The sequence below is a fragment of the Rhinatrema bivittatum genome, chromosome 4 (genome assembly GCF_901001135.1).
Source record: "Rhinatrema bivittatum chromosome 4, aRhiBiv1.1, whole genome shotgun sequence".
In the NCBI taxonomy this organism is placed as follows: Eukaryota; Metazoa; Chordata; class Amphibia; order Gymnophiona; family Rhinatrematidae; genus Rhinatrema; species Rhinatrema bivittatum.
This window is the reverse complement of record NC_042618.1, coordinates 53805592-53833341: the sequence shown is the minus strand read 5'-3', so window position 1 is coordinate 53833341 and position 27750 is coordinate 53805592. Positions and strand designations below refer to the sequence as shown.

At 42.6% G+C, this 27750-nt stretch overlaps 1 protein-coding gene across 6 annotated transcripts in view; it reads right to left on the bottom strand.

The window, feature by feature from the left end:
• PPP2R5E (protein phosphatase 2 regulatory subunit B'epsilon) overlaps positions 1-27750 on the bottom strand; it is a 261379-nt gene that overhangs the window by 67974 nt on the left and 165655 nt on the right. For 5 of the 6 annotated variants that reach the window (XM_029598137.1, XM_029598133.1, XM_029598132.1 and 2 more), the window contains exons 6-10: positions 15667-15797; positions 13004-13063; positions 8774-8882; positions 8489-8542; positions 8335-8385 (exon numbers count right to left, since the gene is read on the bottom strand). In XM_029598137.1, coding sequence (XP_029453997.1) covers positions 8335-8385; positions 8489-8542; positions 8774-8882; positions 13004-13063; positions 15667-15797 — 405 coding nt within the window. The remainder of the gene's footprint in view (positions 1-8334; positions 8386-8488; positions 8543-8773; positions 8883-13003; positions 13064-15666; positions 15798-27750) is intronic. The other variant, XM_029598136.1, reaches the window with a different exon arrangement.

Below are 27750 nucleotides of genomic sequence, written 5' to 3'. Positions count from 1 at the left end.
GGTTAGCCAACCCTTCACAGACCAAGAGCCCAAAAATCAAATCAAAAAGACCTCAAGAGTTCACACAATTTTGTAAATACTTTTTAACATTTAAAAGGTTATTATTAATAATACTAATGGCATTATCTATATCTGCTCTGCCTCTCTCTCTCTCTTTCTGCTGTTTATAAATGTCAGGAATCTGGCACACTCTGCCTCTCTCTCTCTGTCTCTGCTGTTGCTTGTGGGTTCCAGAAGTCTGCCACACACTGTATCTCTCTCTGCTGCTGCTTGTGGGTTCCAGAAGTCTGCCACACACTGTATCTCTCTCTGCTGCTGCTTGTGGGTTCCAGAAGTCTGCCACACTCTGCCTCTCTTTGCAGCTGCTTATGGTTACCAGGTGTCTGCCACACACTGCCCCCCTCTCTCTCTCTTTCTGCTGCTGCTTGTGGGTTCCAGGAGTCTTCAGCACTCTGCCTCTCTCTCTCTGCTGCTTATGGGTGCCAGGAGTCTGCTACACTCTCTGCCTCTCTTTCTCTCTGCTGCTTCCTGGGTTCTCCCTCTCCCTCTTGCCCACTCTCTCTCCCCATGACTCCTTCCTGGATTCCCCCTTCCCGTCCCATGGCTCCCTTTCCAAGAGACTCTCCAACCTTCCTGTTCAATCATGAGTGCTCTTGGTCTTAGCAATAGAGACCTTCAAACACAGCCATAACATGAGCTTGCACAGTACTTGCAGTGGCCATGCCCTTTGTCTGGGTTTCCTTGGTAAAAGATGCCCATGCAGTAAAAGGGGATGGGACTGCAGCAAGGCCTGTGAGTGCATGGCTGACAAGCCCAGTACTGATTTTTTGTGCTATAGCTGCACTTGAAAGTCTACCTCACTGCCACCACTGGGCCCAAGACCACGCTCTGCTTGCTTTGGGCAGGCACAGGGTCACCAGGTGGCATGGAGGCACAAGGCAATTGACCTGGGTGTCCGTAACACCAGCTCTCTCTCTTCCCCCATGCTTTGTCCAGTGTTGCTTTCTTTCTCTCCCATGCTGTCTCTCCAGGTCCCTCTTTTCAATCTTTCTCCCTTTTCCCAATTTTCTCCTCCTCATGCAAACTCCCACTTTTCAGCTTTCCTCAATTTTCTCCTCTCCACAGCTTTCTCCAATTTTCTCCTCCTTTCCCATCTCCTCCCAGCTTCCCCTCCTCTCCCCAACTCCCACTTTTCAGCTCTCCCCAATTTTCTCCTCTTCATCTCTTTTCAGCTTTCGCCAATTTTCTTTTCCTTCCCATCTCTCTCTTTTCAGTTTTCCCCTCCTCTCCTCATCTCATTTTCAGATTTCCTCAATTTTCTCCTCCTCTCCCTATCTCCCTATTTTAAGCTTTCCCCAATTTTCTCCTCCTCTCCCAATTTTCAGCCTTCCTCCCTCCTCTCCCCATCTCCTTCTTTTCAGCTTTCCCTCAATTTTCTCTTTCAGATCCAGGGCACACATCCAAACCCTCATTTGAAAAGGAATATCATTTTAAGGGAGATCATCCTGAATCTTTCCCACACCAACAACTTGTTCAGTCTCCTCAAGTTCAGCATATGTCTTAACCCCTTCAACTTCTTGGGGGATCAGGAAATACCTGGAGTAGAATCTTTGGCAACACTTCTGAGAAGAGTCAGGGTTGACCGCCTTCTGCTGAAGGAGCGATTTCACTTCCACCTGCAGTCAGGCAGACTGAGAAGGTCAGAAGCAAAGACTGAAATCTGTTGGGTCTGAAGAGGGTGAGAGAAGCATAAGCGTAGCCATACTCCACAATTTTTAGGTCTTTGATGATGCATAGCCATTTCCGGAGAAAAGCTGAACCCTTCCTCCTACTTGAGGAGGTAGGTCTCTAAATTGTCAAAAACTGGTCCCAGGCTTAGGCAGCATTTGCTATTAAACCTTTGGCTGACACCTTTTCCTCTGTCAACTTCAGGCAGGCAGCTGCTGCTGAAGAGTGGAAGGATCTGAATGATGATGAAAAGAACAGAAGAGACATCTTGTAGGGAAAATACTGGCTTCGGGCAGAGGCCAGTTGGTCTCCCATCACAGCTGATAATGACTGCAAGGTGGATTAATGTTCTTTAATCAGAGCCAGTATCTCTTTATCTTTGTCATTGAATAAACTGAACCCTTGCACAGGGCATATCCAAAAGACAATCATTCACATCCTCTTGGAAGCCAGTGGCTCGCAGCCATCCAAGCCGTCAGGCACTTATAGAAATGAGTGAAGTCCTGGCCATAATATAAAAAGCTTAAGTGAAATAGTTGAGGTCTTTTCATATTTCTCCACTGCCCTGTGAAAATCCACCTGCTCTGGCTCTGCAAATCTATCAGAGACTTTACTTTTTGCACACATTCATGTTAATACTGCACATGATGAGTTGGTGAGCCATGATCTAGGCACTCAGCATGGACCCTTGGAAATCCTTTTTCCTTCAGACATGTTCAATGTCTTTGGGTTCTTCCCAGGAGGCTTGATGGAATGATCACTGGTGTACTTATTATGTTTCAGTGCTGACTTCAACACTACCAAGTAGTGGAGAAGTTGGACAACCCCAACACCTGGGGAAACTTGGACATTGTATTTTAAATCCAGTTTCCAGGCCATCAGCAGGCATGATGTTACATCCTTACCTGGAGGTCATTAAAGAGTTTGTGAACTGGGATAATAGCATAATCTACTGGAAGCTGAAGGAACCGAAGATGCCCTAAGGCATCTGTTCTCGGGTCCTTTTCTTTCCTGATACTAATGGACAGCATTTTTGCCAGCTTATCCAAGAACCTGAGTAAGCAGTGATCCTTCAAAAGAGGAGTATACCAAAGTAAGTCAGGAAGGAGATCTGAAGGAATCTTCCTAGAATCTTCCTTCTTCTCTGACCATGGGGGAACATTAAGACATGATCCCAAAAAAGGAAGGTTTCCGCTATTCTGAGAGGGAAATATCTGGTAAGAACTCAGAATGAAAAAGTCTGCTTGATCCCTCTCCAACTCATTAGGGGACTCCCATGGATGAGAACAATCCACCACCTCATGGTGAAGACTTACTCAAAACTCCAGAAGTTCTTGAGGATATGCACGCACTGGTGTGGGATCCTGGACAGCCCCACTATGTGGGAAAAATTTCCTTTATTTTGGACAGGAAAAGCTTCAATTTCCCTCTCTGGTTACCAACTCTGACAGCAGAAACCCGTCTGGGCTGGAGATGGAGGACAGTCTTCGCAAACCAAGGTTGGTTCATCATCACTAAAGGCAGTCTGTACAGCCATGGAGGAATTCTGCTTGGGAAGCATCTGACTCCAATATGATCTGTGCACACTGCATTAATACTTCCCATCGAATGGGACCCTGGTCTATGGACAGTGCCAGCTGTACCTCCTGGCATGCCCTAGCTTCAGCAGTGGGATTCCTAGGCTTATATATCAAAGCGCTCTGCTCTGATGCAACTGACAGTGTCCTGGCATGCTACGCCAAGTGGAATGACTGTGTCTAAGAGTGCAAGCTTCATGCTGAGGACAAAAACAGCATTCTGGAACCTTCTGCATCCTGAAGGATGAAAAGTCCTATGCTGAAGAGACAATTTCCCACCTGAGCAATGAGGAGGGGCCCAATTTGGCAGAGGCTTGTGTCAACGGTGCTGACTTCTCTGACTCCAAAGAAGCCAGCCTCCAAACAGAATCTTTTTGCATTGCTTGGGTGCTGTTCTCGGTGCCTCAACTGGCGCTGCAGGTTTCAGTACTATGCTCAATCCCTGACTGGAGGTGGATCCAGGAACCAGTGCTATGGAAGGTGGGAAACCTTCCGGTACTTGCAGAATGGAGATGGGGAAAATTCACGATTTGACGTTTTGCGTCAAGAGCTCGACAATGGCTTGCATCTGTATGTGGAGTGGCTCCATTGCCTAGGCTTGGGGCTCTTACTGTCCCAGCCCTTTGTTTAGGGTCTCCATCATCCACGCACATTGCTGTTGTGCTCTAGGGGACACCGACCACAGTTGTAGCAGTTGGAGGAATCATGATCCAGGCCCAGGCGGTGATAGCAAATGGCATGTTTCCTAGATGGATAGCCAGAGCCCATAAATAAAAGTCTTGAAGCTGCTGAGTGCTGATTTCTCAGCCTTTGTATTTCTTCATATTCTTCCTAAATTCTTTTTTTTTTTTTTTTAAAGAACTGAAAAGTTCTGTTTGAGAGGCTACCAAGGCATGAGAAAAAAAATATAGAAAAGCAAAGAAACAACAATGAGGTACAAAACCAAACACTGAAAATATTTGAGAGAGAGAGAGAGAGAGAGACGATGTAGTCTATGTGGTAGCTCCGATAAAGAAAGAATGAGGGACTTAAGAGGCAGCATAAGAATGCAGGAACTTTCACACATGCTCAGTAAAGTCTTTTTCAAGCTCTGAAAGCTGGGTCTGTGTCAGCACCATTGGAAGACATCATCCACATATAATGGCTAATTTATGACTGCTGGTCGACTGAGAAAGCAGAGTTGCTTACCTGTAACAGGTGTTCTCCAAGAACAGCAGGATGTTAGTCCACACAAGTGGGTGACATCATCGGATGGAGCCCGGCCCAGAATTTTGATCTCAAAGATTCTAGAACTTTCAAACGTACCCTACTGAGCAGCTATAGTTATCATACTGCCCCCTAGGGCAGAGTCCCTAAGTCCATGATATAGCTAATATATGGAGAAACCAACTCCCAGGGAAGGCAGGTGGGTTTTGTGAGGACTAACATCCTGCTGTCCTTGGAGAACACTTGTTACAGGTAAGCACCTCTGCTTTCCCTGAGGACAAGCAAGATGGTAGTCCTCACATGGGTGATTCACTGTGCAAGCAGGACAAAGCAGGAATCCACACAGTGCTGAAAGCACCACATCTCCCCCTTTTGCCTGTGAGGCAGATGACCCACAAAGGGGTCTTGGCGGGAAAAGAGCTGGGTTCTACAAAGGGAAAACCATAGGAAAGACAGATACAAGGCCCCGATACATAGCAGAGGTGCCTAAGGCAGGGGAATGCCAGCAAGAAATGTACTCCACATCATGGAAAATATTACAAGCAAGGTTTTGGATAAGTAAATCCTGACAATGCGTAGGTCTAGAACCTCCTGGGTATAGGAAAAGGTCTAGAGAAGCAAATAAGGGAAGAACTCTTGGACGAAGACCACATAGTTTCCTTTGGTGTCACGAGACAACCGAAAAATCAGCTGGGGCCTGAAAGCCCTCCAAAAAGAAAAAAAACTACCACAGGAATTCAACTGGTAATGCAGTCTTAGGTCAGTCCTGTGGCTGCAGCGCATAAACTGTTGAGCTCACCCCAAGGAAAACACACACATACGCTAGAGGGCAACTGGAAGAATAGTGCCCTCCACTGTAAAAGTGCGATGACCAATACTCATACAGTAGTGCCCCATCCTGCGGATGGCAGCGCACCTATGAACCCACTCATCATGCTTGTGGGTTGAATCCCATGGCTCAGCAAGGATCAAGCACCACCTGTTAAGAGTTTGTGGCTGCGCACTGCCAAAAACAATCACAGACATTGCCGCACTATTTTTTTACGCGTTGGTACTGTATCAGCCCGAGAGTGTGTGATAGCGCTTTCCTTGGCAGTGTTCCCTAGCACCCTATGATACGGAACATTCAAGGAAGCTGATATCTTAAAGTGATGATGGCAGAACCCTGGCATGGTTGTGTACTGCAACACCAGAGAGAATGCTGCCTGAGGCACTTGGAGGAGTAGATGACCCGAAGTGTATGCTGTGCTCTGACTGACTGACTAACGTCTAACGGAGTCAATAGGAATAGTGCAATGTCGGCATCCCCAGTACCACGCTGATTATGGTGTGGTGGTGGGCGACGGTCTATGACATCACCTTCATGGTATCCCCAGTACTTGATAACACTCCAAGAAGCTGAACACAACCCTTGAAATGAGATTGTGAATGGCTCACCATCCTTTCCGTCATGTAATTTCAGCATACACTTTCCGTCATGTAATTTCAGTATGGTGTACTGCAGTAGTGTCCTGCAGCATCCAAAAGCATCCACTGGTGCCCACTATAGTGACGGTGCCCATAGGGCCCTTGTGCTCTTGCGCTCACCAATGATGGATCAAATCCATGACACCAAATGCTGCTGCGCCCAGAGCTTTGACTGTGTTGAGGCTTGACTGGTTCGCAGATACACTGTGCCATCAACAGTGCCCCAGGCACCTGCAGATGTTGACAACCCAATGGCACTAATGGAGACCCCAGTGCTTGAAGATGTTGAGGGATCAGTGATTGCCAGTGGCTCCTGAAGGCAGAAGCTCTGAGGTCCCAACACAGCATCGACGCATTGCATTGGTGTCCAAGGAAACCGATTGCAGGCGCCATTGATGGTTGCCCTTGGCTCAAATATACTCCCAAGGGTGTCGATACCATAACCTCAATGGTGTCCCTCGCCAGTGGCTATGGCTGATGATCGCCAACACAGCAACCCTAGCACTCATTAGCACTGATTGTGCACGAAGCCTGGTGGGGCCTCCGATACCCCACGATCCCTGTGGCTCAGGGCCCTTGATATCAGCGGCATTCATGCTGCCCGACAGCCATAGGCCAATAATGGGACAGCCCGATGCCCCTCAGTGCCCTGCCTGGACAGTGTAAAGGAGCCTCGAGGACACTGGATCCTGAATGCCTTGGCGCTCCAAGGTGCCTCAGAGGTCTATGGCAACCTTGCCACTCGACCGCACCAAAATCATCCAAGGTCCGAAGCTCCTGTCACCTGAAGGCTCTCAGGTGCCCTGGTGGTTGATGGCCTCAAGGACAACCAGGGCGCTTAATGGCAATCCCGGTGCCTCATCAATGGTGCTCAACATCATTGAGAGTGGAAATGAATGGCATTGCTGGCCTCCATGGCAGCCATGCACCTCGATGGCATTGAGGATGTTGATGGAATCAAGGGTGGCTCCGATGGCATCACGAGTGACCATGGCACTGAATGGCAGTCCTGGTTCCTGACACAGTCCATATCGCGACACTAGAGGCCAGTGCTGCCACTCCGCCGCATTGAGGCCCAAGGCGCCAGATGTGTCTATGGCACCTGCCAACACTTACAGCATCGAAGGTCCATCCAGTGCGCTTGAAGTGTGCATGGCGCTTTCGATGGTCCTTACAGCATCAAGGGCAGTCCCGCATCTTGATGGTGTCAAGGGTGATCGTGGTGCTGAATGGCAGTCTTGGATCCCAACGCGGTCCTAACATCGATGTGTCAGACCACTGGTGCACTGGCACGGGTGTGCACGGGCAACAGTTACTGGGCATGGCACTGAAAGTGCAGCAGCAAGCTGCTTGTCCAGGATCCTGCTCACCCTCTCTCACAAGGAGTCTGCACTGCCATCACAGGCAAGCAAGAGGGAAGGTTAAGTCATCCAGGGCTCCTGCCTGTGGAGACTAGTTCCTTTGAATGTGGGGAGAATGAGCTCTGCCCCCCAAAGGAATGATCCCTTGATCTCTTCACTGTCCAAACCTCCATCGATGCAGACTGATCTGTGAAATGACATGGAACTCCTGCCTGGGTAGAACGCAGGCGAGTCCCCAGGCTCAGCGGCCTAAATGGATCACCCATAACCGCATTCCATCAGTCCTGCCAGCAGCCGACAGAGGTACAAAAACAGATAGAACAAGGAGAAGACATAGAAACTAAACTGCAAATTCAGTATTTATTTAATAAGAGATAGAATTAGACTCTGCCAGTCTGCACAGCGATTAAGGCCTGTCATGCAGCTCGCAGACAGAGGAAAAAAAGAAAATAAAACTACCACAAGATAAAGGAAAAGAAAAAAAGGCTGCAGATCTAGAGAAAATCACATTACAAAACTGTGAGAAGAGAGCAAAGTCGAATACCATGACACACACAGTTCCTGCGACCACATGACTCTGCGGGAAAAAAAGAAACTGAAGGATTCTGCCTAGGGGGGGCAGGGTGATAATTACAGCTGCATATGCTCATTAAGGCATGTTTGAAAGTTCTAGAATCTTTGAGATCAAAGCCCCAGGCTGGGCTCCATCTGATGATGTCAGCCGTGTCTGAGGATTACCATCCTACTTGTCCTCAGAGAATATTTAATACCCATTAGCTCTATTCTGCCATATATATTACAACCACTGGCAAGTATGGAACTTATATAGTTACCAAAATATTATTACACACACACACACACACACACACACCCCTACCCATCCATAGCCTGTTTATTTCAAGGCTGCATGTGTTTTCGGGTTAATGAACAGAACCCTCATAATCTGTAATGTGCACAATCACACTACTCATGCCTCTTTAGAAAAAAGAACCTACCTCTTTTTGACTGCATGTTTTTGGCCAAAATTTCATTAAACCTCTAATGACCTAAATTAAAAAAAAAAAAAAAAAAAAAGGCAAAGCAAAAAGTCAAAAGTTTATTTCACAGCTGCACAGCGTAACATGATGTTCAGAAGCAGGCAATACTTACTGGCTCTGTGAGTGAAGGATCTTTTTCCAGAAACTGTACTATGCAATATGCCAACTAGAACAGAAGATTATAACCAATCGGAATTAGAAATACAAATAAATATTTGCTTTCATCTGTCAGAACTGCAATGTGCAGGGGAAAAAAAACAAAAAAAACCAATCTTCAAGTATTTCATTTACTTAAAAAAAAAAATCTTCCTGCAACCTGTTTTTTTTTTAAACTTAGGTTTATTGCAGCTGCCTTCGTGTTCTCAAATACTTTAAAAGCTAATAGTTAGAATCTTACCTGTGCATGGAAGAGAGATAAACTCCTGACTGTATGTAATGGAATCAACACCTTCACTAGAAATTGTTTATGTTCTGCTTTAAGAGGTAAAGCAAAACCATTGATAATGCTGGAACAAGAGAGAAAAGCGTATGAGTAATATTGTCTTTCTAACCACCAAGCATACATTTGCCTTACCTAAAAGCAGGAGAAAAATAATTGACCAAATACTTTACATTTCAAGGTCCATATTCAGTTAGCCGATGAACCAAGTTATCCAGCTAAAAGTAGTAGGATAACTTGTCTAGGATATTCAGCGGAACGCTGATGATTAACTGCTCTGCTGGATAAAGTTCGAGCTAGCCAGACAACTTTATCTAGTTAATTCTAGGACTGCTCTCTGGTACAACCAGACTTAACCAGATAAGTTGACTAGATAACTCTGAATAGTAATCAGTTAACTTAACTCTGCCCTAGAACACCCCAAGACTTAATCGGCTAACTACAGTTGCCAGAACATAGGAATTTTGAAAGCCTGTGGTTTGCTGGCTAAGGCTGGAACTTAACCAGACAAACCATTTGAATATCAACTCCTTCAGGACTAGTTCAAGCCTTGCTATCTAGCACGTCAAGGCATTCCACTGTGCAGCTCCCCCTGCATGAAGGAAATGTTCGGCATCCAAACGAAGTGTAACTTAGACCTATGGTGCTTATGTCAAAATAAGGGAATGAAACACTATCTTCAGACAGAGGTCAAACTTAGCGAAGCTTTAATTTTTACTCCTATTATATCCTACTTGGCGTGCCTAGATAACTAGAGTTCTTTCATTGTTCAAGGGCCAAGAGGAAGTCTTCTGCCAGCACAGGTCACCATTGTAGAGACAGCCACCTTTCTACCACCTCCCCTCACAGCTTGCGTGCGTCACCCTGTGACACACAAGAGCCCAATTAGCCAACAACAGTAGATATGAGCCCAAATCTCCTGCATTGCCACACCTAATGGAATGACCAAGCCACAGAGCCAGCAAAAACTTTTCAAGGTCCATATTGGGCACTTATCCAGCTAATTTCTAGCCAGCTAACAAGTTAGGTGGCTAGAATTTAGTCAGATAAGCTAGGGGTGTTCTGCGGGTGTAACTGGGAGGAGTTGAGTCAGCCAGCGAAGTTAACCAGCTAATTCTGATATTCAAAGTTAACCAAATGACTTAGCCAGCGAAGTCTGGTTGGATCAAAGAGCTGTCCTAAAGTTGGCCAGCTATAGTTAGTTGGCTAAATTTAAGATAGCCGGTTATATTCAATTGTACAGCTGCATTACTGATTAAACTCCAAAGTTAGCCGGATATGTAGATCCGGCTAAGTACCTGATTCACTAACGGTTTTTCCCCACAGACACAAAATGGGAGAAAAGCCTTAATGAATCCGGCCCTAACTTTGCTATACGGACTGTGTCTGAATATGGATCTCTTCATGTTTTACATAAACATTTGTCAAACGTTTCATTCAGCAAGACTGCTTGAATAGTAGAAACTGGACAAAATACAAGATGACACCATCAAAAACAACAGAATATGTAAAGTCCCATTCCAAGGAAAAGAGAACTTGGCAGAATATCCTCAAAGTACCTGAAATGCTACCACATGCATAAACAAGTTTTTGGTTGAAGTGCATTTGTGTTGCTTTATTAGATTATTATCAATTAAAAATAATTTGCTGGTAAAACAGTCTTGGATGTTCAAGACATACTCATGGTACAGAAAACAATCAAGGTGGTTAATTTTTACTTTTTATTAGCTAGTGAAGAAGGATTTCATTTTGTTGACACATCAGTAAACATTTTTTTAATCTTTCTTTTGAAGAAAAGAAAGCTCTAATTTCTTTACAGAATAATCCTGAGATCATCATTAAACTAGCTGATAAAGGTGGCTTTATCATTATTATGGACTGATAAATATGTCTGAGAGGCGTTAAGGCAGTTATTTGTCATTGTCTGAAGATCCAATTAATATGTTGGGACCTTCGCTTTGAGGCTTTTTTTTTTTTCCTGGGAATTTCAAAGTTATAACAAAAAATAAAATCAGAGGGAAAATACTTTTCCAATGATTTTACAACAGTTATTTTTCCACTAATATTTTTTGTTATAACATTGAAATTTCCAGGGCAAAAAAATGAAAACCAAGGTCCCTTCTAATACGATTAAACAGGAAGTACACACTATTATGTGATCAGGCTTGGGGAGATGGTTTTGTCATCACCAAAGAAATGAATTTTTTGAAAGCTGAATTTCCTATAGTTTCTGTCTTTTATTTGCTCCCTAAAGTCCCTAAATAATTACAACAGCCTCCGGGGTCATCCTATCATTTCCTCTCTTTTACAGCCCCTTTCCATTTTTGTGGATCGATTTCTTAGATCTTTTGTATCACAAATAGCATCTTACATTCGAGACTCTGCAGTCTTTCCCTGAAGATTTATTTAACAGGATGTTTTTTGGTTACTATTGACATTGAAACCCTTTATATTAATGCACCCCAAGATGAAGCGATCAAAGTTATTAAACAAGTTTTGAATAGTCGACCATCACCTAATAAGTTACCTATAAATCTCTTAAGAACTCTAGCTCTTAAGAATAGGTTTTTTTATGTTTGACAGGCAGTTTTATCTGCAGGCAAAAGGAACAGCCATGGGAGCCACTATGGCTCTGGATGCAGCTAATCTATTTGACATTGCCTTTGAAGCAAAATGGATATACTCTTCACCTTTCAAAGACAAAATACAACTTTGGCAGTGCTATATTGACAATATTTTTATGATCTGGAAGGGCATACTGTCAGAATTATATCAGTTTGTAACTTGGCTGAATCAATGTGATATGAATTCATGATTCACACATGTCAATAGGATGTTTCTATTTCTTTTCTGGATATTATGATTTCTATAGTAAACAAATTTGTATTTTTGTTGTATCAGAAGCCATTAGATAGAAATACATTGCTGCATGTTTCCAGATGTCACCCTCACTGGCTCAAAGAAAATTTACTGATGGCTCAAAGAAAATTTACTGATGGGACAATTCATATCTCATGGGCTGATGGGTTTCAGGAGTGTCAAAAAATGAGATTATGGTGTCCATCATGTTTTTAAATTCCGTCCTTTGCGTGTGTTTTGTTCCCGGGAATCAACAACTTGAGAAGCCATTCTTTGCATTGCTGCAACAAGAGTAGACCTGTTTGCTTACAAAGACTATTCTGTTAGTTTGTGGGCACAGTTAAGTGGTTACCTGAGACAGGAAACTGTTGTGCTGAAATGCTAGCATCGGGTTTTTGTGTTTCTATGTTTGAACCAATTTTGAATTGGAAAAAGGGCATTTGGACTTAAGAGACTACAACTGTGGACTTTGGGAAGCAACTATTGGACCTCGGGAAAGGCCACTAAGCAAAGTGTGTGATTTTATTATGTATTTTTAACATCATGAACTGTGTTCTATTGAGTCACAAGTATCATTGCTCTATGAGCTAAAACCTTTTCAAAATTGCAAAAAAATATTTTAAAGATGTTCACTATTGGTGGACGATTCTATTTAAGTGCATATATGTTAGTTTCTTCCACAGAGATTATTCAGCACTAGTCATATGACGCCATATTAAATAAGAGGTTTTTTTTCATATAAATTATTTTTATCCCACATCTGGGGTTTTTTTTGTTTGTTTGTTTTGTTCTATTTGTATATAACAGTCCACATGTATCTGGGTACTGGTGTGCTAACCATCATCAGAACCATATGCAGGGTCTTAGTTTATTTCCTTTTCGATGTCCCGCTTTGCTAAATTAGAGACTTGTTAGAATACTTCTGCTGTTAGAAGTTTCCTTTTTTCTTTAAGTGATTGGAAGCATAACATGATTTTTTCTTTTATTTAGTTATTCACATGAATGTATTTCAAATTCAGTTATAAAAAAAAATGTAAAAACAAGGACTCAAATGAATGTTAACTATGAACACAGAACAAACAGCTGAACAATAAACTTGGCAAGATTTTTAAAAACTGGTGCAGGGCCATAATAAAAGTTGCATATCTTTTAGTTCTAAAGAGACTAAGCTTATGAAAAATAAAACCTACTGGTGCAGAAAAGAAAGAAGCACTAGTATTAAGATCTAAAGAAGCAGAAACAGAGATGCATAGACAAGTCAGCATTTTGAAGACACTAGCTAGTACGGCACCGACTTGAAACCGTTTTGCATAATAAACTTTCATTTACCTTCCTAATATTTCCAATAATTCTGCTACACCATTGAAGTGCTCTGTTTCATATACAAACCTATAAAAATATAAAAATAAAATTGATAAATGCAACTTACAGGGCATAAAATGTTTTCCATTTAGTTGATTTGAATTTATATACATTTGCAGAAAAAACATATGAATTTGTATACAAAGATAAAGGTCTCAGGGTAACATTACCAACTATATATATATATATATATATTTGTCTATATTTATATTTATTTATTTATTTATTTTATGTAACTAGTTTATCATAATTTAGTTCAAGAACTGCAGAGCTTTTTTCTTTTTATATACTCCAGGCTTAGAAATCCCATACCACCTACAAAAAAAAAAAAAAAAATCATACCCATAGGGGCGGATTTTCAGAGCCCTGCTCGCCTAAATCCGCCCAAAACCGGGCGGATTTAGGCGAGCAGGGCCCTGCGCGCCGGTGAGCCTATTTTACATAGGCCTACCGGCGCGCGCAGAGCCCCGGGACTCGCGTAAGTCCCGGGGTTCTCCGAGGGGGGCGTGTCGGGGGGCGGGCCCGGTCGTCGCGGCGTTTCGGGGGTGTGTCGGCAGCGTTTTGGGGGCGGGTACGGGGGCGTGGCTACGGCCCGGGGTGGTCCGGGGCGTGGCCGCGCCCTCCGTACCCACCCCCAGGTCGCGGCCCGGCGCGCAGGAGGCCCGCTGGCGCGCGGGGATTTACTTCTCCCTCCGGGAGGCGTAAATCCCCGGAGAAAGGTAAGGGGGGGGGTGTAGACAGGGCCGGGCGGGTGGGTTAGATAGAGGAAGGGAGGGGAAGATGAGGGGAGGGCATTAGAGGATTCCCTCCAAGGCCGCTCCGATTTCGGAGCGGCCTTGGAGGGAACGGGGGTAGGCAGCGCGGCTCGGCGCACGCCGGCTATACAGAATTCATAGCCTTGTGCGCGCCGATCCAGGATTTTAGTGGATACGCGCGGCTCCGCGCGTATCTACTAAAATCCAGCGTACTTTTGCTTGCGCCTGATGCGCCAGCAAAAGTACGCCTATTCGCGTTTTTTGAAAATCTACCCCATAGGTTTTAAAACAGACATTGCTGAGCCAGTCAGGTGACTCGGTGACACTGCCATGTGCAAGACCTAGCTTTGACTCCCACATCAGGTCTTCTGTTTCCCAGGCTGCAGGCTGTGTTCACAGTCCCTGATGGGGATAGTCTCATCTTGCAATGGTAACACCTAATGGCCAGATTGGGGGGTCTGCATTGGCCGAATTCTGGATGGAGCCACGGTTTAGGGACCCTAGACCAAGGACCGTTGCTAATGTTAATGTAAAAATACTTACCGCTACCTCCCTGCCATGTAATTAAATTTCTCGCATTAATGAGTCTGCATTATAATTTACATGTTTTAACGTGCATTATTTTACTATGCACCCACAGGTAATAAACTGATTTGCATAATAGGTCACTTTTCCATATTTGGACACAGTAGAGTCCAATAAAATACACACAGCATATCAAAGACAAATCATCAAAATAACACAACAGCAAATATTCAGATCATTAAAAATAACTGAACACAGTATCTGCATAAAAATATGTTCTATAATTTAATATATAGTGCCAATTAAATAAACTTCTAAAATTTAAAGAATAAAATCAGAACCAATGTAGCTAAACAACAAAAATATAGAAAAAGAGGAGTCAAAAAACCCTAAAAATCCCATCAAAAATTATAAAACAATCTGAAATAATATTAGCAGACATTGCTTATAGAAAAAGCTTGCTGGACAGTCACATTTTGTTAAGCACCTAAAATATCATGAGTTCATTAGTAAGGTGGACCATCAATCTCTAACTCCCCTTTCCTATCATCCTTTCACTATTTACACATATCACAATTTTATTTTTAATACTTATACTTATATTCTGTCTTTCCAAATTTTTTGCTGCTATCTGTCTTTCACCCCATTTCCTCTCATTTCTATATCTTTTTCCTCCTCCACATATTCAACTATCTCCCTCTTCTCCTTTCTACCATGACATCTCCACCTCTGTCTCATGTTTCTATTCTATCTTCATTATCATCCTTCAATGTTCAAGACTCTTGGACTATCTACAGGAACAGTGGCCACCAGATGGCAGCTCAAGGAACCAATCGGACTGTGTGCTCTATATCTGCCACCTCACTAAGATCAAGCATGAAAGTCTGATCCAGTCCTGATTTTGCCCCACTGCATATGTGGACTTGCGGTTCCAATTTGTCTAGCTAAAGTAAGATCACAAGTACTTGGATTGAATGGGGCAAACTAAAAGTGAATCAGCCTCTTGGCAACCCTAGTGTTCCCCTGTGTCCTTAATTTTCTCCCTTCCCCACACACTGTTTAGAAAGGAAGCAAGGTGGGGGAAGAACAGCAGATGCAGTGATTATGAAGGTATGTTCCTGATTCTCCAGATACATCCCAAGTAAAATGGGAAGGAGGAGAAGTTCTGTGACCACTTGGGGCTTCTATTCATTTGTGAGACAACCTTTTCTCCTCTCTATGGCCCAGCAACATGGTCTCCACTGGACTATACTGAAAGTGCAAAGCGGCAAGGGGTTACGCATGTGAAATATTTTTATTCCTGGTAATGTGTGTGCCTGACCGTAATCCAAATCATTTTTAATTACTTACCGTAGAAAAATATTGTTAATCTGTTTTCGGATAAATGCTCTAAGACCAAGAAACTTGCCATAAATTCTGTGTAAGACTGTTTTTAGATAGTCCCGCTCGCGTGGATCTTCACTGTCAAATAATTCCAATAGCTGAAATAAAATAGCAGAATAATATAACACACTAAGAAAAAAGGAAACAGCAGCACTGCTTAATTTTAACATTTAGACATTTCAACCAAGATAGCATTTATGAACACTATCCATAACTTAAATAAATACTGATACAAAAAAAGAAAGTGTACGCTAGTAATTGAAGAGAGACAGGAATAAGCTGGATATCTGGATTCCTTTCTCAAGAGTGAAGCCTTGAATAAGTTATTTCAGATTCCTTTATTCAAAGTTATTAGCTTTGACTTTTAAAGCTGTAAAAGGCATTGGGCTACAATATTTCCAGTCCAATTTGAACTGATATTGAGCCCACAAGGGTGTTGAGATCTAATTAGGGGGCCCTACTCATTATTTCTTCTGTACTTGAATTACAATTGTTAAGATTAAGGCAAAAAATGTTTTCCATAGTTGATCCCAAACTATGGAAATCGATGGTCTCAGATTTAAGACACATCTCCGTATACACGAGATTTCAGAAGCTCCTAAACATGGGGTTATTTGTGTTGCTGGGAGCTCCATAGAAGTTATGGATGATTAACTTTCTTGAATAGCTAGAGTGAGTTTTAAGTATTGTAGGATGATTGGATATCTGTCATTTAAAATCTATGCAGAAGACATACAATTCTTTTTTCCTATTGTATCTACATTTGACTAAGTTTTCAGTAATTTATCTTCCTGTCTGGCTTGGATAAAGAATTGGCTGTTGGACAACAATCTCACCCTGAATCTCCAAAAAATCAAGATTATCCTATTTTCCCACACAGAACCACTGGAATTCGCTGCCTGCTTCTCATTTGAAGGATTTTCAATCCCCATTAAAGTTCAAGCATGCAATCTAGGGATTTTGGTAGACTCCGCATTGTCTTTTTATTCTGTTTTTCCTTGATTCAATCCTCATGCTATAAATAAATCTTTTGAAGCCACTAATGCTAATCCTCTCTCCTTATGACTTTCGCATGGTAACAATCTATTGAACTGTCTTCCCTTGATTACTGTAATGCTGTCTTTCTTGTTTGCCTAAATCACACACCAGACCACTTCAACTGATCCAGAACTCAGCAGCATGCGTAATAACTGATTATTCCTTTAGTACCCACATTTCTCCAGTATTACCCAACCTCCACTGGCTTCCTATTGGTTGGTGCATACGTTTAAGATTCTGATTCTTATCTTTAAAGCAGTTCATGGTTGCTCCACCTTGTGCTTGTCCAAAGTATTAGAGAGTTATTTGTCGTTTCGCACTCTTCACTCTTCTCAGTTTCATTTCCCAGAAATTCCTTCTCTGAAAGTGGCCCATCTACCAAAGTCTAGAGAAAGAATTGTAAAATTGCTGGTCCTGAACTGTGGAACTTTTCTCCTACAGAGATTAGGACAGAGAAAAACTTTCTTTGCTTCAGAAAACTCCTGAAAACTCATTTTTTAAAGCTTGCCTTTGCTGACTAAATGTTATCATTCCTGCAAAACTTTGTGTTTTGATGTTTTGCTGATTTTATGTGTAATTTTATTTGGATTCTATATGTCATATCTGATGTTATTTGTAAGACTAAGTATATGAATTGTAATCCACCAAGATTTTCAGATTTTAAATAAATAAATAAATGTGGGTAGTGGATTTAAATTTCTGGATTCTATCACATAAAGCATATCAGTTTGCTTTTCTGGCTGGGGCTGATATTTCAGGGTCATTTAGTTCTTAGATCCTATCTGGATCAATGAGTAGGGATTTCTCCTATTGTTGGAGTTGATGTTTTTTAACAATTGTTTAAATTGGAAAATGTCTATATACAAAAAGCCTGTACATAAACTCCTTAATATAATATAAAGAACATAATCTGGAGGGAGAATAATTATTTGTGGCAAAAAAAAATGTCTGGTGCTATAAATATCGGGTTATAGCCACAGAATTGTCTTCCACTAAAACCCAGGAGAAGCACCATATTAATAAATGTATTAACTTCTTAATCTGCTTCAAATGAAGACTGCATTTGTTTCTTTTACTATTTTTTCTTTTTTATCTGCTACTAAAATGTTCCCTTAAAAATATAATTGTCTCTTCCTTATGTTTATGTCAATCATTCATTTGTGGTCTAGTCCACTAAGTGCGATTCTCTCGTTGTAATCCAGAACCGGGGCAGCAATTACGTCGAATATATTCTAATGGCGTCTGCTACAGTGGCACCAATGTGCTTGTTTTAAAAAGTTCAAATCGACAATGCTGCTCAGGTGAAGGAGCCCGAGATCGCCCGCTGATTAAATACATTCTAGTAGCACTTCTTCACCCAAACAGCACTGCGGATTTCATCTTGTTAACAGAAGCATATTGGTGCTCTAGAATGTATTTAATACAGTGGGGTCCTCGGGCTCCTTCACCTGAGCAGCATTGTCGTACTTAGTGGATTAGACCACAAATGAATGATTGGCATAAACATGAGGAAGAGACAATTATATTTTTAAGGGAACATTTTAGTAGCAGTTAAAAAAGAAAAAAAATAATAAAAGAAACAAATGCAGTCTTCAATTGAAGCAGATTAAGAAGTAAATTCATTTATTAATATGGTGCTTCTCCTAGGTTTTAGTTGAAGACAATTCTGTGGCTATAACCCGATATTTATAGCACCAAACAAATTATTTTCCCACAAATAGTTATTCTCCCCCCAGATTGTGTTCTAAATTGGAAAATGTACTTATTGGTATAATGTTTTCCATAAATTGATATGCCACTATTTTGACCTTTTTGCTGGGATTATATTTGGAGAATTAACATGGTTTGTCCTAACTTCAGAAGTAAAGAGCTTCCTGTGGGATGGTTGGGTGGCGTTTGCTGAATAGGTCTGGTAGTCTTGTTTTTATTGTGTTGTGTTGAAGATAGGAAGGGTTTTTAATCTATGTTTAATTTGTATAGTGTCTTGCAAAAATATTCATACCCTTGTAAATTTTTCACATTCTTCTGTCTTAATGGTACAAATCAAAATGCACTTATCTACACAGCTATACCAGGGTTGGGCAAGGCCCGTCCTTGAGGGTGGCAAGACTATTGAGTTTTCAAGATTTCTAAACTGAATATGCATGAGATGCATTTGAATGCACTGCCTCCACTGCATTAAAATGCATCTCAAGCATATTCATTGTGAATATCATGAGAATTGAATCGGCTTGCAGTACTCAAGGACCAAAGTTGACCATCCTTTGTCTACACTTTCATTGAGAAAGAACAATTATAGAAATATTATAAAGATAATTAAGAATCAAAAAGGGTTGGGGCTGCCTCAGTCTTCACACTCCTTGACTCAGTACTTGATGGAAACCCGTTTTGCAGCCATAATAATCATAAGTTGTTTAGGATAACTATCTACCACATTTACACAGTGGGATGGTGCAGATTTTGCCCATTTTTCTTGGCAAATAGCTAAGAAAATGGTTGAGGATCATCTGTGAACTGCAGTCTTCAAATCTTGCCACAGATGTTCTACTGGATTCAGGTCTGGGTTTTGACTGACTCACTTGAGGACATTCCCTTTCTTCTTGCTGAGACACCCCTTCATTGCTTTTGCATTGTATTTAGGATCATTGTCCTGCTGAAAGGTGAATCTTATCCCCAGCCTCAGGTCTATGGCAAACTGGAATAGGTCTTCCTGCAGAATCTGTGAATACCTAATATGACAGCCAGCAAGCTCCATTTTGAATTGAATGAGCAGCTGGTCCATAGGCTGGGGGTCATTCTGGGCCCCCCCTAGATGACCAGGTATGCCCAGGAAGGGGGGGCGCTAAGGAAGGCCAGGGGTTTGGGGGGTGTCAGGCTCCTAATGTGTGGGTGGGAACTAGGTGTCACCATAAGACTTTTACATTTATTTTTTTTACTATTATCTCTTATACGTTGCTTCTAGAGGTGGCTGGAGTTCTCTCATGACCCCAGGAGGGTGTCTTTTACATTTTAGGGGGTGTTTAGGACCATCGTGGCCCTTTAAGAAGCATCCCATGAGTATAAGGATGTGGGTTAGCATCCCAATGCCCCTCGGAAAAATTTGTTACAACTCCAGATTTCTAGCTAACTTTCAGAAAAGTAATGTGACTTGTGGTTTTTTTTGTTTTTTTTTTAAGATAAGCCATGTTATTTACATAAAATCACTTAACAATGAGCTGCTTTATTTTGGGTAAAATATCATGCGGTACTATTGCGATAGGCGTGGCTGAGTAAATACACCCCTATATATATATATATATATATATATATATATATATATATACACTCATTATTTTATCGTATTCTTTGTACTTTATGCCCCAGTTCCTTGATCCAAGTTTATCTCCCTGTTCGATGTAATCGCATTCTTACATGCTTGTTAATGTTATAATGCAAACCGAAGTGATTTGTAACATTGCTACATGAATTTCGGTACATACAAATGTTAAATAATAATAATAAATATATTAGCCGGATAATGCAGAAAATCAGCATTATCCAACTAACAGACAAATAATGCTGCCCTGTCCCAGAATGCCCCCAGGATACCCTGACATAGCTGAATAAGTTTTTTAGTCAGCTAAAACTTGTCCAGCTATGACAGGGTCTGTCAAACCTGTGGGATTTTTAAATCCGCGGTTTGTCTGGTTAAGTCTGAATTTAGCTGCACAAACTGTTTTAAATATTGACCACTTGTATGTTCAGATTATTATAACTGATATATTTTTTAAATCAGTTCTTCTAGCAGCAGACATGTCCAGCCTCATGTCATAACTCATTTTACACACAATGTTGTCTTATTAATGCTATATAAGCAAAGTCATTATGACCTTTTTTTCTAATATGAACACATCCAACTGCATGCAGAAGGCAGTTGTAACACTGTTCAAAACATGTATATTTCCAGTGGTTTAGGACCGTTGCTTAGACTTTTATTAAAATTCATTTATGAATGAAAATAGAGTTAGTATTACCATTTCCCATGTACACTTTGAACATGTTTTAAAGACAGCAGATAGTTTTCTCTAAAATCGTCTGGATACTGCTTAATTCTTGGTAAAATGTTTTAACCATCTGTGACATCGTATGTTATATACTGTACACCCACACATGAGAATGTCAAGAAAGGTGTGTTGTATCCGCTTCTTGGTTCTATCTGCTGTTCCTCTTTTTCACCTTGTGCTCCAGTAGTTGAGAAATGGACCATAATAAAAAGATAGCAGGCATGAAGGACAGAGAAGCATGGTAAAGAGAAACAAACCTATTGTCACATTTGGATCTAAAGAACTATTAATGGCATTTTTTTTTTTAAAGCCAGACTATGTAAAGCTTTCTTTGCTGAAATTTTTAAATGTCAATTTAAAAAGTAAGCACCTTTGTATAATCATTTTTCAATATTTTTAATTAAGATTATCCTATGGCCCTTCTATTTTCTTTCAATTTTTTTTAGATTGTGCTCAGAATTCTACTCAAACTACAGACCTCCCAATGGTAATCTGCAACTTAATCATTGAAATCTGCCACTGAGCCTGAGGACTGGCGGGTAAACAAAGCAATGGCTATTTTTGTTTAAAGGGCTCCAGAGTGATCTAGGAGTGATGGAAGTTAAGAAAAAAATTACTGGGCATATGGATAGACAAGGCTTAGTGGTGCGCCTCCAACACAGATTTAAAAAGTCATGCCTTACTAATCTACTAGAATTCTCGGAAGGTGTAAATAAGCATGTGGAGAAAGATCACCTGGCTGATAAGTTCATCTGGATTTTCAGAAGGTATGTGAAAGTCCCTCTCATGAGAAACTCCTGGGGAAATTTAAAAAATCATGGGATAGGAGGCAATGTCTAAGACTGTTACTTTTAAACAGGCACGAGGGCACATATGTGCACGTTTGTCAGCTCGCGGCTAGGGATGCGGCGATTTTATAACAAATGCGCGTATATGTGCGCATGGTATAAAATAGGCTGCCTGCACGCGCCTATAGGCACAAATGCTGCTACCACCACGTAAGTTGGGTTTTTGGTTTTTTTTAATACACACGCAAGCCGATGCCATTACCAATGTTCCCACCTCGTTTCCAGTTCGGCCAGGTAAGGGATAGGACTTCCAAACCCCACTGGTTTAATATCCTCCCTTTTCCCCTGTTAGTCCCGATCCTTAAAACCCCGCTGACATGCTTAGATTTTTTTATTTTATTACTTACATGCCACCCACAGCAGAAGTAAATTTACACAGCAGGGGGCTCTGGCACACGCCTGTGCACGTAATCACTTATGCGCTAGTTTCACTGTGAAATCCAGGAACGCCAATGCCCTGCCCATATCATGCCCACACCCCTTTTTTGAAACTTTGTATTTGTGTGCATAGCGGGAGACATGCGTGTACTCTGGCAGCTTTTCAAATCCGCTTGGCGTGCGCCAGCCCAACATTCGCATATCTTCCTGCTTTGGCTAGCGTCAGGCTTTTAAAATTTACCTTCTACTGTGGATTGATAACAGGTAAAGGACAGGAAATAAACAGTAGGATTACGTTATTAGTCTTCTCAAAGGAGAGAGGTAAATAGTGGAATGCCCTAGGGATCTGGAAAAGGGAGCAATGAATGAGGTAATCAAATTTGCACATAATATTAAATTATTCAAAGTAGTTAAAACATGAGCAGAAGCTGAGGAACTGCAGGAAAACCTTGAAGATTGAGGAAGTGGGCATCCAAGTGGCAGATAAAATAAGAGGGGCAATTTTCAGAGTCGTTTACTTTGGTGCAAAGTCCACTTTTTACCCATGGACTTTGTATAAAGTTTCAAAAAGAAAGCGTACAAGTATTTTTTCTTTGAAATCTGTTATGAGTACAAAATACCTAGAGATTTTTGCCTCTGCTTTCTATGCAGGTAGATTTTGCAAGTTAATAATGCAAGTAGGCTTGAAAGAATCTATACGCATTATTTTCTGATCCCGCTTAAAACATGCTTTTAGGAATGCTTCCCCAAAACATGACTAAAACAATGTCTGCTATTACTTACAGCCATATTCAGGGAAAAGCAATTTACAGACATCCAATTTTTAGGATTCCTGGTGGGCTAATGTGGTTACTTTGGATCTGTATACTTTGCACTTGTTTTACAGCAGATGCAACATATACATATGAAAGTGCACGGCAGATATCACCACCTATGTAGTATGGCCAATTCATGACTGCTTGTTGATAGAGAAAAACTTTTCCTTTTAACCCCTCTGCAACGTCCCTCACAAAGATAATGACCAAAACTAGCCCCACAAGCAATCCCTGAAGCATTCCATGAATCTTCTTCTCCTCAGTGTGACAACCGGGAGTGCATGAGCCCCTGTGCCACACCGTAACTCAGAGGAAGATCCAAGAGGCTGTGCCAATGGCGGGCGGGCAAGCGTTTGCAGGCCCAGGCTAGGCGAAGGCAGGATCAGCTATGAGTGTACTTGAAACATAGCTGGAACTTGGAAACATGAAGACCTCGCTGAACCTTCACGCACCAGAAGTGAAACCCAACAACACAATGCTGGTCTCTGGGTTAGCCCTCCAGCCACTCCGAAAGCCCTTTTGAACTTGCTGCTTGGGAACGGCCTGCAAGTCAGGACAGAGAGAGGCTAAGGACAAGAAGATGACTCTGGAGACTTGGAACAAGACGAAGGCTCTGAAGATTTGTAACAAGTAGAAGGCTTTGGAGACTTTGACCCAGATTTGAGACTGAGGTCGAGGCTTGAAAAAGAATCCACACCAACTGAAGACAAGGATCCAGGTGAGGAAAAAGGAACTAAGCTAGGAACAAGGAGATCTGTTGATTGGACAAACTCCACCAGACCAGAACTAGGAAACCGGAGAATTGGAAAAAGGATGGCTTCCAAGGAATTGCACCAGCAAGAATAGACTTGAAGACTGGGATTCAGGATTGGGTCGCGACATGCCCAACACAGCCGCCATAGCTGGTCGCAGACCACACGCTCGCAGATGAGGAAAACTCAGACACTTGACTAGGGAGCCTGGAAACTCTGGAACACGAAAACAAAGACTTGAACTGGACCGCTGAAGATGAAGACTCGGATAGGAGACAATGCACAGAACTCTGAAGATTGGGGAGACTTTGGCATGAGGCTTAAGCTGTGATGCACCCTACACAGCGGCCATGGAACAAGCACAGGAAGTCTAGAGCACAGGACTCTAAAGGCTTGGAAAACTTAGAAGATGGACACAGAAACCAAGAAGACTCGAAGGACTCAAGACTCAGGAACAAGATGAAGACTGACATCTGGAACGGAAGACGCAGGGACTGTCAAAAGACCTGGAACATGGAACGTAGAACATGAAGACCTTGATGGTGCTAGCGAATCCTTGCGAAGACCACAAGGGAATGACAGAAGAGCCCTTTTATAGGGTTAATAGGAAGATGAGGTGAAAACGACATCAGGAAGGGCCGCAGGGATTTTCCCACCATGGGCCCTTTAAATCAGCAGGAGAGGTGTGCACCTAGGGAGATGTTGTCAGCTGAGATGGAATGAGCTGGAATCAGCAGCCGTCAGGCCACGAAGATCGCAAACATCGGAGGCATTCCCGGCTGCATGAGCAGGCACTTTGGGCAGTGTCAAAGAGCAGCATCGGTGGTCAGTGGCAGCATCCCTGAGTTGCGATGAGATGCCTGATGAGAACAGGAAGCGGCAGCAACACTGGGCCGCATCAGCAGCCACTTTCTCTGCCGCAACTGACCGGCAGCAGTGTCAAGGGTGAGTGAAGCTGCTCGTGGTAGGGCCTGCAAGCGGCAATCGCAACACAGAGTGAATTCCATTTACCACTACCTTCTGTGTCCTATCTTTCAACCAGTTTCTAATCTAGTCCTCCATCTTGGGACCTACCCTCAGGCTGCTCAGTTTATTTGTCAGCCTCCTGTGGAGACCAGTATCAAAAGCTTTGTTGAAATCTAAGTAAATCACATCCATTATATGAGCATGGTCTAATTCCCTTTCACCCAATCAAAAAAAAAAATCAATCACATTCGTTTAACACGATCTGCCTGTGGTAAAATCATGCTGTCTCAGATCCTGCAAGTCACTGGCTAATAGGTACTCCACTATCCTTTCATTCAGTAACATCTCCATTAATCTACCCACCATCAATGTCAGACTACCTGGCCTGTAACATCCAACCTCCTCTGTTACTGCTTTTATAAAGAGGGACATCTGCCTTTTTTCAGTCATATGGGACCACGCCCATCTCCAAAAATCCATTGAACAGACCTTCAACAGACCTACCAGAAACTCTATGAGCTCCCATAATATCCTTGAATGCAACCCATCTAGTCCCATGGCTTTATTATTCACCTTCAGTTTTGCTAATTCCATCCACTCTCCATAAATGGAATATTATCTACTCTACTTTCATATATATCCTTGACATAAAACAGACCTTTTTCACTCTCTTCTTCAATGAACACTAAAGAATTACTTATTTACCATTTCTGTTTTTTCCTCTTCACATTTTTACTCTTCTGCTCTCATTCTTACAATTTTACTTTTGGTCTTCCCTGTGCAAACTCCTTTGCACTTTTTCAATGCTAATCTTTTTGCCCTTACTTTTTCAGCCACCTCTTGGGTAAACCATGTTGATTCCTTTTTCTCTTATCTGAATTCACTTTCCTACCAAAGATCTGTTGCTCTTACTGTAGCTTTTTTTTTTAATTTGTGTGCTTTTATAAACCGAAGTTTGGAACAATCCTACACTCCGGTTTACAGATATAATAACATATTACAGTAAACCGTAACAGGTAATCTGGAATATTGGTAACAGATAAATATAATAGTACTATAACGTTTCGTATTGATAAACTTAGTTCAGACCATCTTTTTTCCCAACTTTGCTTACCTCTTTACACCCTACTGAAGTTTCCTTAAGGTACTAGCCCATTTTATTAAAGTCAGAATTTTAGAAATTCAAGTCTTTGAGCCAGCTTTGGCTTCTCTCCAATTTGGCCATTATAACAAATCATACCATCTGATGATCAATAGTGCTCAGATAAGCTTCTACCCAGATAGCACATTTGCTTACCTGTAACAGGTGTTCTCCTATGACAGCAGGATGTTAGTCCTCACATCTGGGTGACACCATCCGATGGAGCCCGGCACGGAAAACTTTTGTCAAAGTTTCTAGAAACTTTGGCCAGCAGTCTGAGCATGCCCAGCCTGCTACTATCTGCATGTCCTCATGAGGTCCCCCTTAAGTCTCGTAACTTAGCAAAAATACGAGTGAAAAACGAAAAACAATAAACCGAAGGTGAACCCAACATCATGGGGAGGCGGGTGGGATTCCTGAGAACTAACAACCTGCTGTCCTAGAAGAACACCTATTACAGGTAAGCAACTGTGCTTTCTCCTAGGACAAGCAGGATGGTAGTCCTCACATGTGGGTGATTGCAGAGCTTCATTCAACCAGAGATACCAATAGCGGCCGAAAAAGGTGCCAATGAGCACAACACAACTGCGGCGCTGTGGAAAAACGGGGCGGTCTGGTCCCACAAGGAGCATGAGCAGAGAGAGTTAGGTTCAGGTCTGGAGCAGGTTGCGCAGGACGGACTGACCAAAGGCACTGTCCTAATGGCTATCCCTGTCAAAGTAGTAGTGAGCTGAAAACGTGTGGAGAGAACTCCAGGTTGCAGCCTGACAAATCTCTGCGATGGGGACTGCACACAAATGACCCACCGATGCTGCCATGTCCTGCACAGAGTAAGCCTTCACTCTGCTGGCAAGCTGAAGGCCTGCCTGTGCATAGCAGAAGGCAATGCAGTCCGCTAGCCAGTTCAATAGGGTTTGTTTACCCACCACTGCACCCAGCCTGTTGGGATCAAATAACCCGAAGAGCTGGGTGGACTGTTTGTGACTTGCCATGCGATCTAGGCAGAAGGCTAACGCCTGTTTACAGTCCAAGGTGTGGAGAGCTCATTCTCCAGGGTGGGAATGTGGAATCGGAAAGAAGGTAGGTAAAACAATCGACTGGTTGATGTGGAAATCAGTCACCATCTTAGGCAGGAACTTGGGATGCGTATGCAGGACCACACGGTCGTGAAAGAACTTCATGTACATTGCGTACGTAACCAGGGCCTGAAGCTCACTGACCCTGAGAGCGGAAGTAATTGCCACCAGGAATATAACTTTCCAGGTGAGGAACCTCAGGTCACAGGACTGCAGAGGCTCAAAGGAAGGCTGCATCAGTCTTACCAAGACAACATTGACGTCCCAGGATGCTGCCGGGGCCAAAAAGGGGGCTTCAGTTGGCATGAAACGGCCAACGACGAGCTGGACCAAAACGGGCGTACCAGTAACACCTCGATGGTATGCGCTGACAGTGCTGAGGTGCACTCTGACAAAACTGGTCTGGAGCCCAGACTTGGACAAGTGCCACAGGTAGTCCAGCAGCCGGGGGAAAGGGCACGAGAACAAGTCTAACCCATGCCCTCCGCATCAGATGGAAAAGCGTTTCCATTTTGAGCTGTAGGACTTCCTGGTTGAAGGTTTTCGGGATTCTATCAGGACCGGGAAACACTGAGAGCTGTAATGGCTAGAGAATTATGCACTCAACATCCAAACTGTGAGGGCCAATGCTTGAAGGTTCGGGTGGCACAGAGTGCCTTGGTTCTGTGATATGAAGTCAGGCACCGTCCCTAGCGGAATGGATGCATGCACTGATAAGGTCCTAGAGGAGCGGGAACCAACCTGCTAAGGCCAGGAGGGTGCCACAAGAATCATACTCTCCCCGTCCTGCTGAAGCTTTGCCAGAGTCTTCAAAAGGAGCGGGAGAGGTGGGTATGCATACAGGAGGCCCTGCCCCCAGTGAAAGGAGAAGGCATCGTAGGCTGGATGGCGGTTTCCCACTACTAGAGAATAGAATCTGCTCACCTTGTGATTGAGAGGGGAGGCGAACAGATTCACATACAACATACCCAAGCAGTGGAACAAGTCAGCCGCC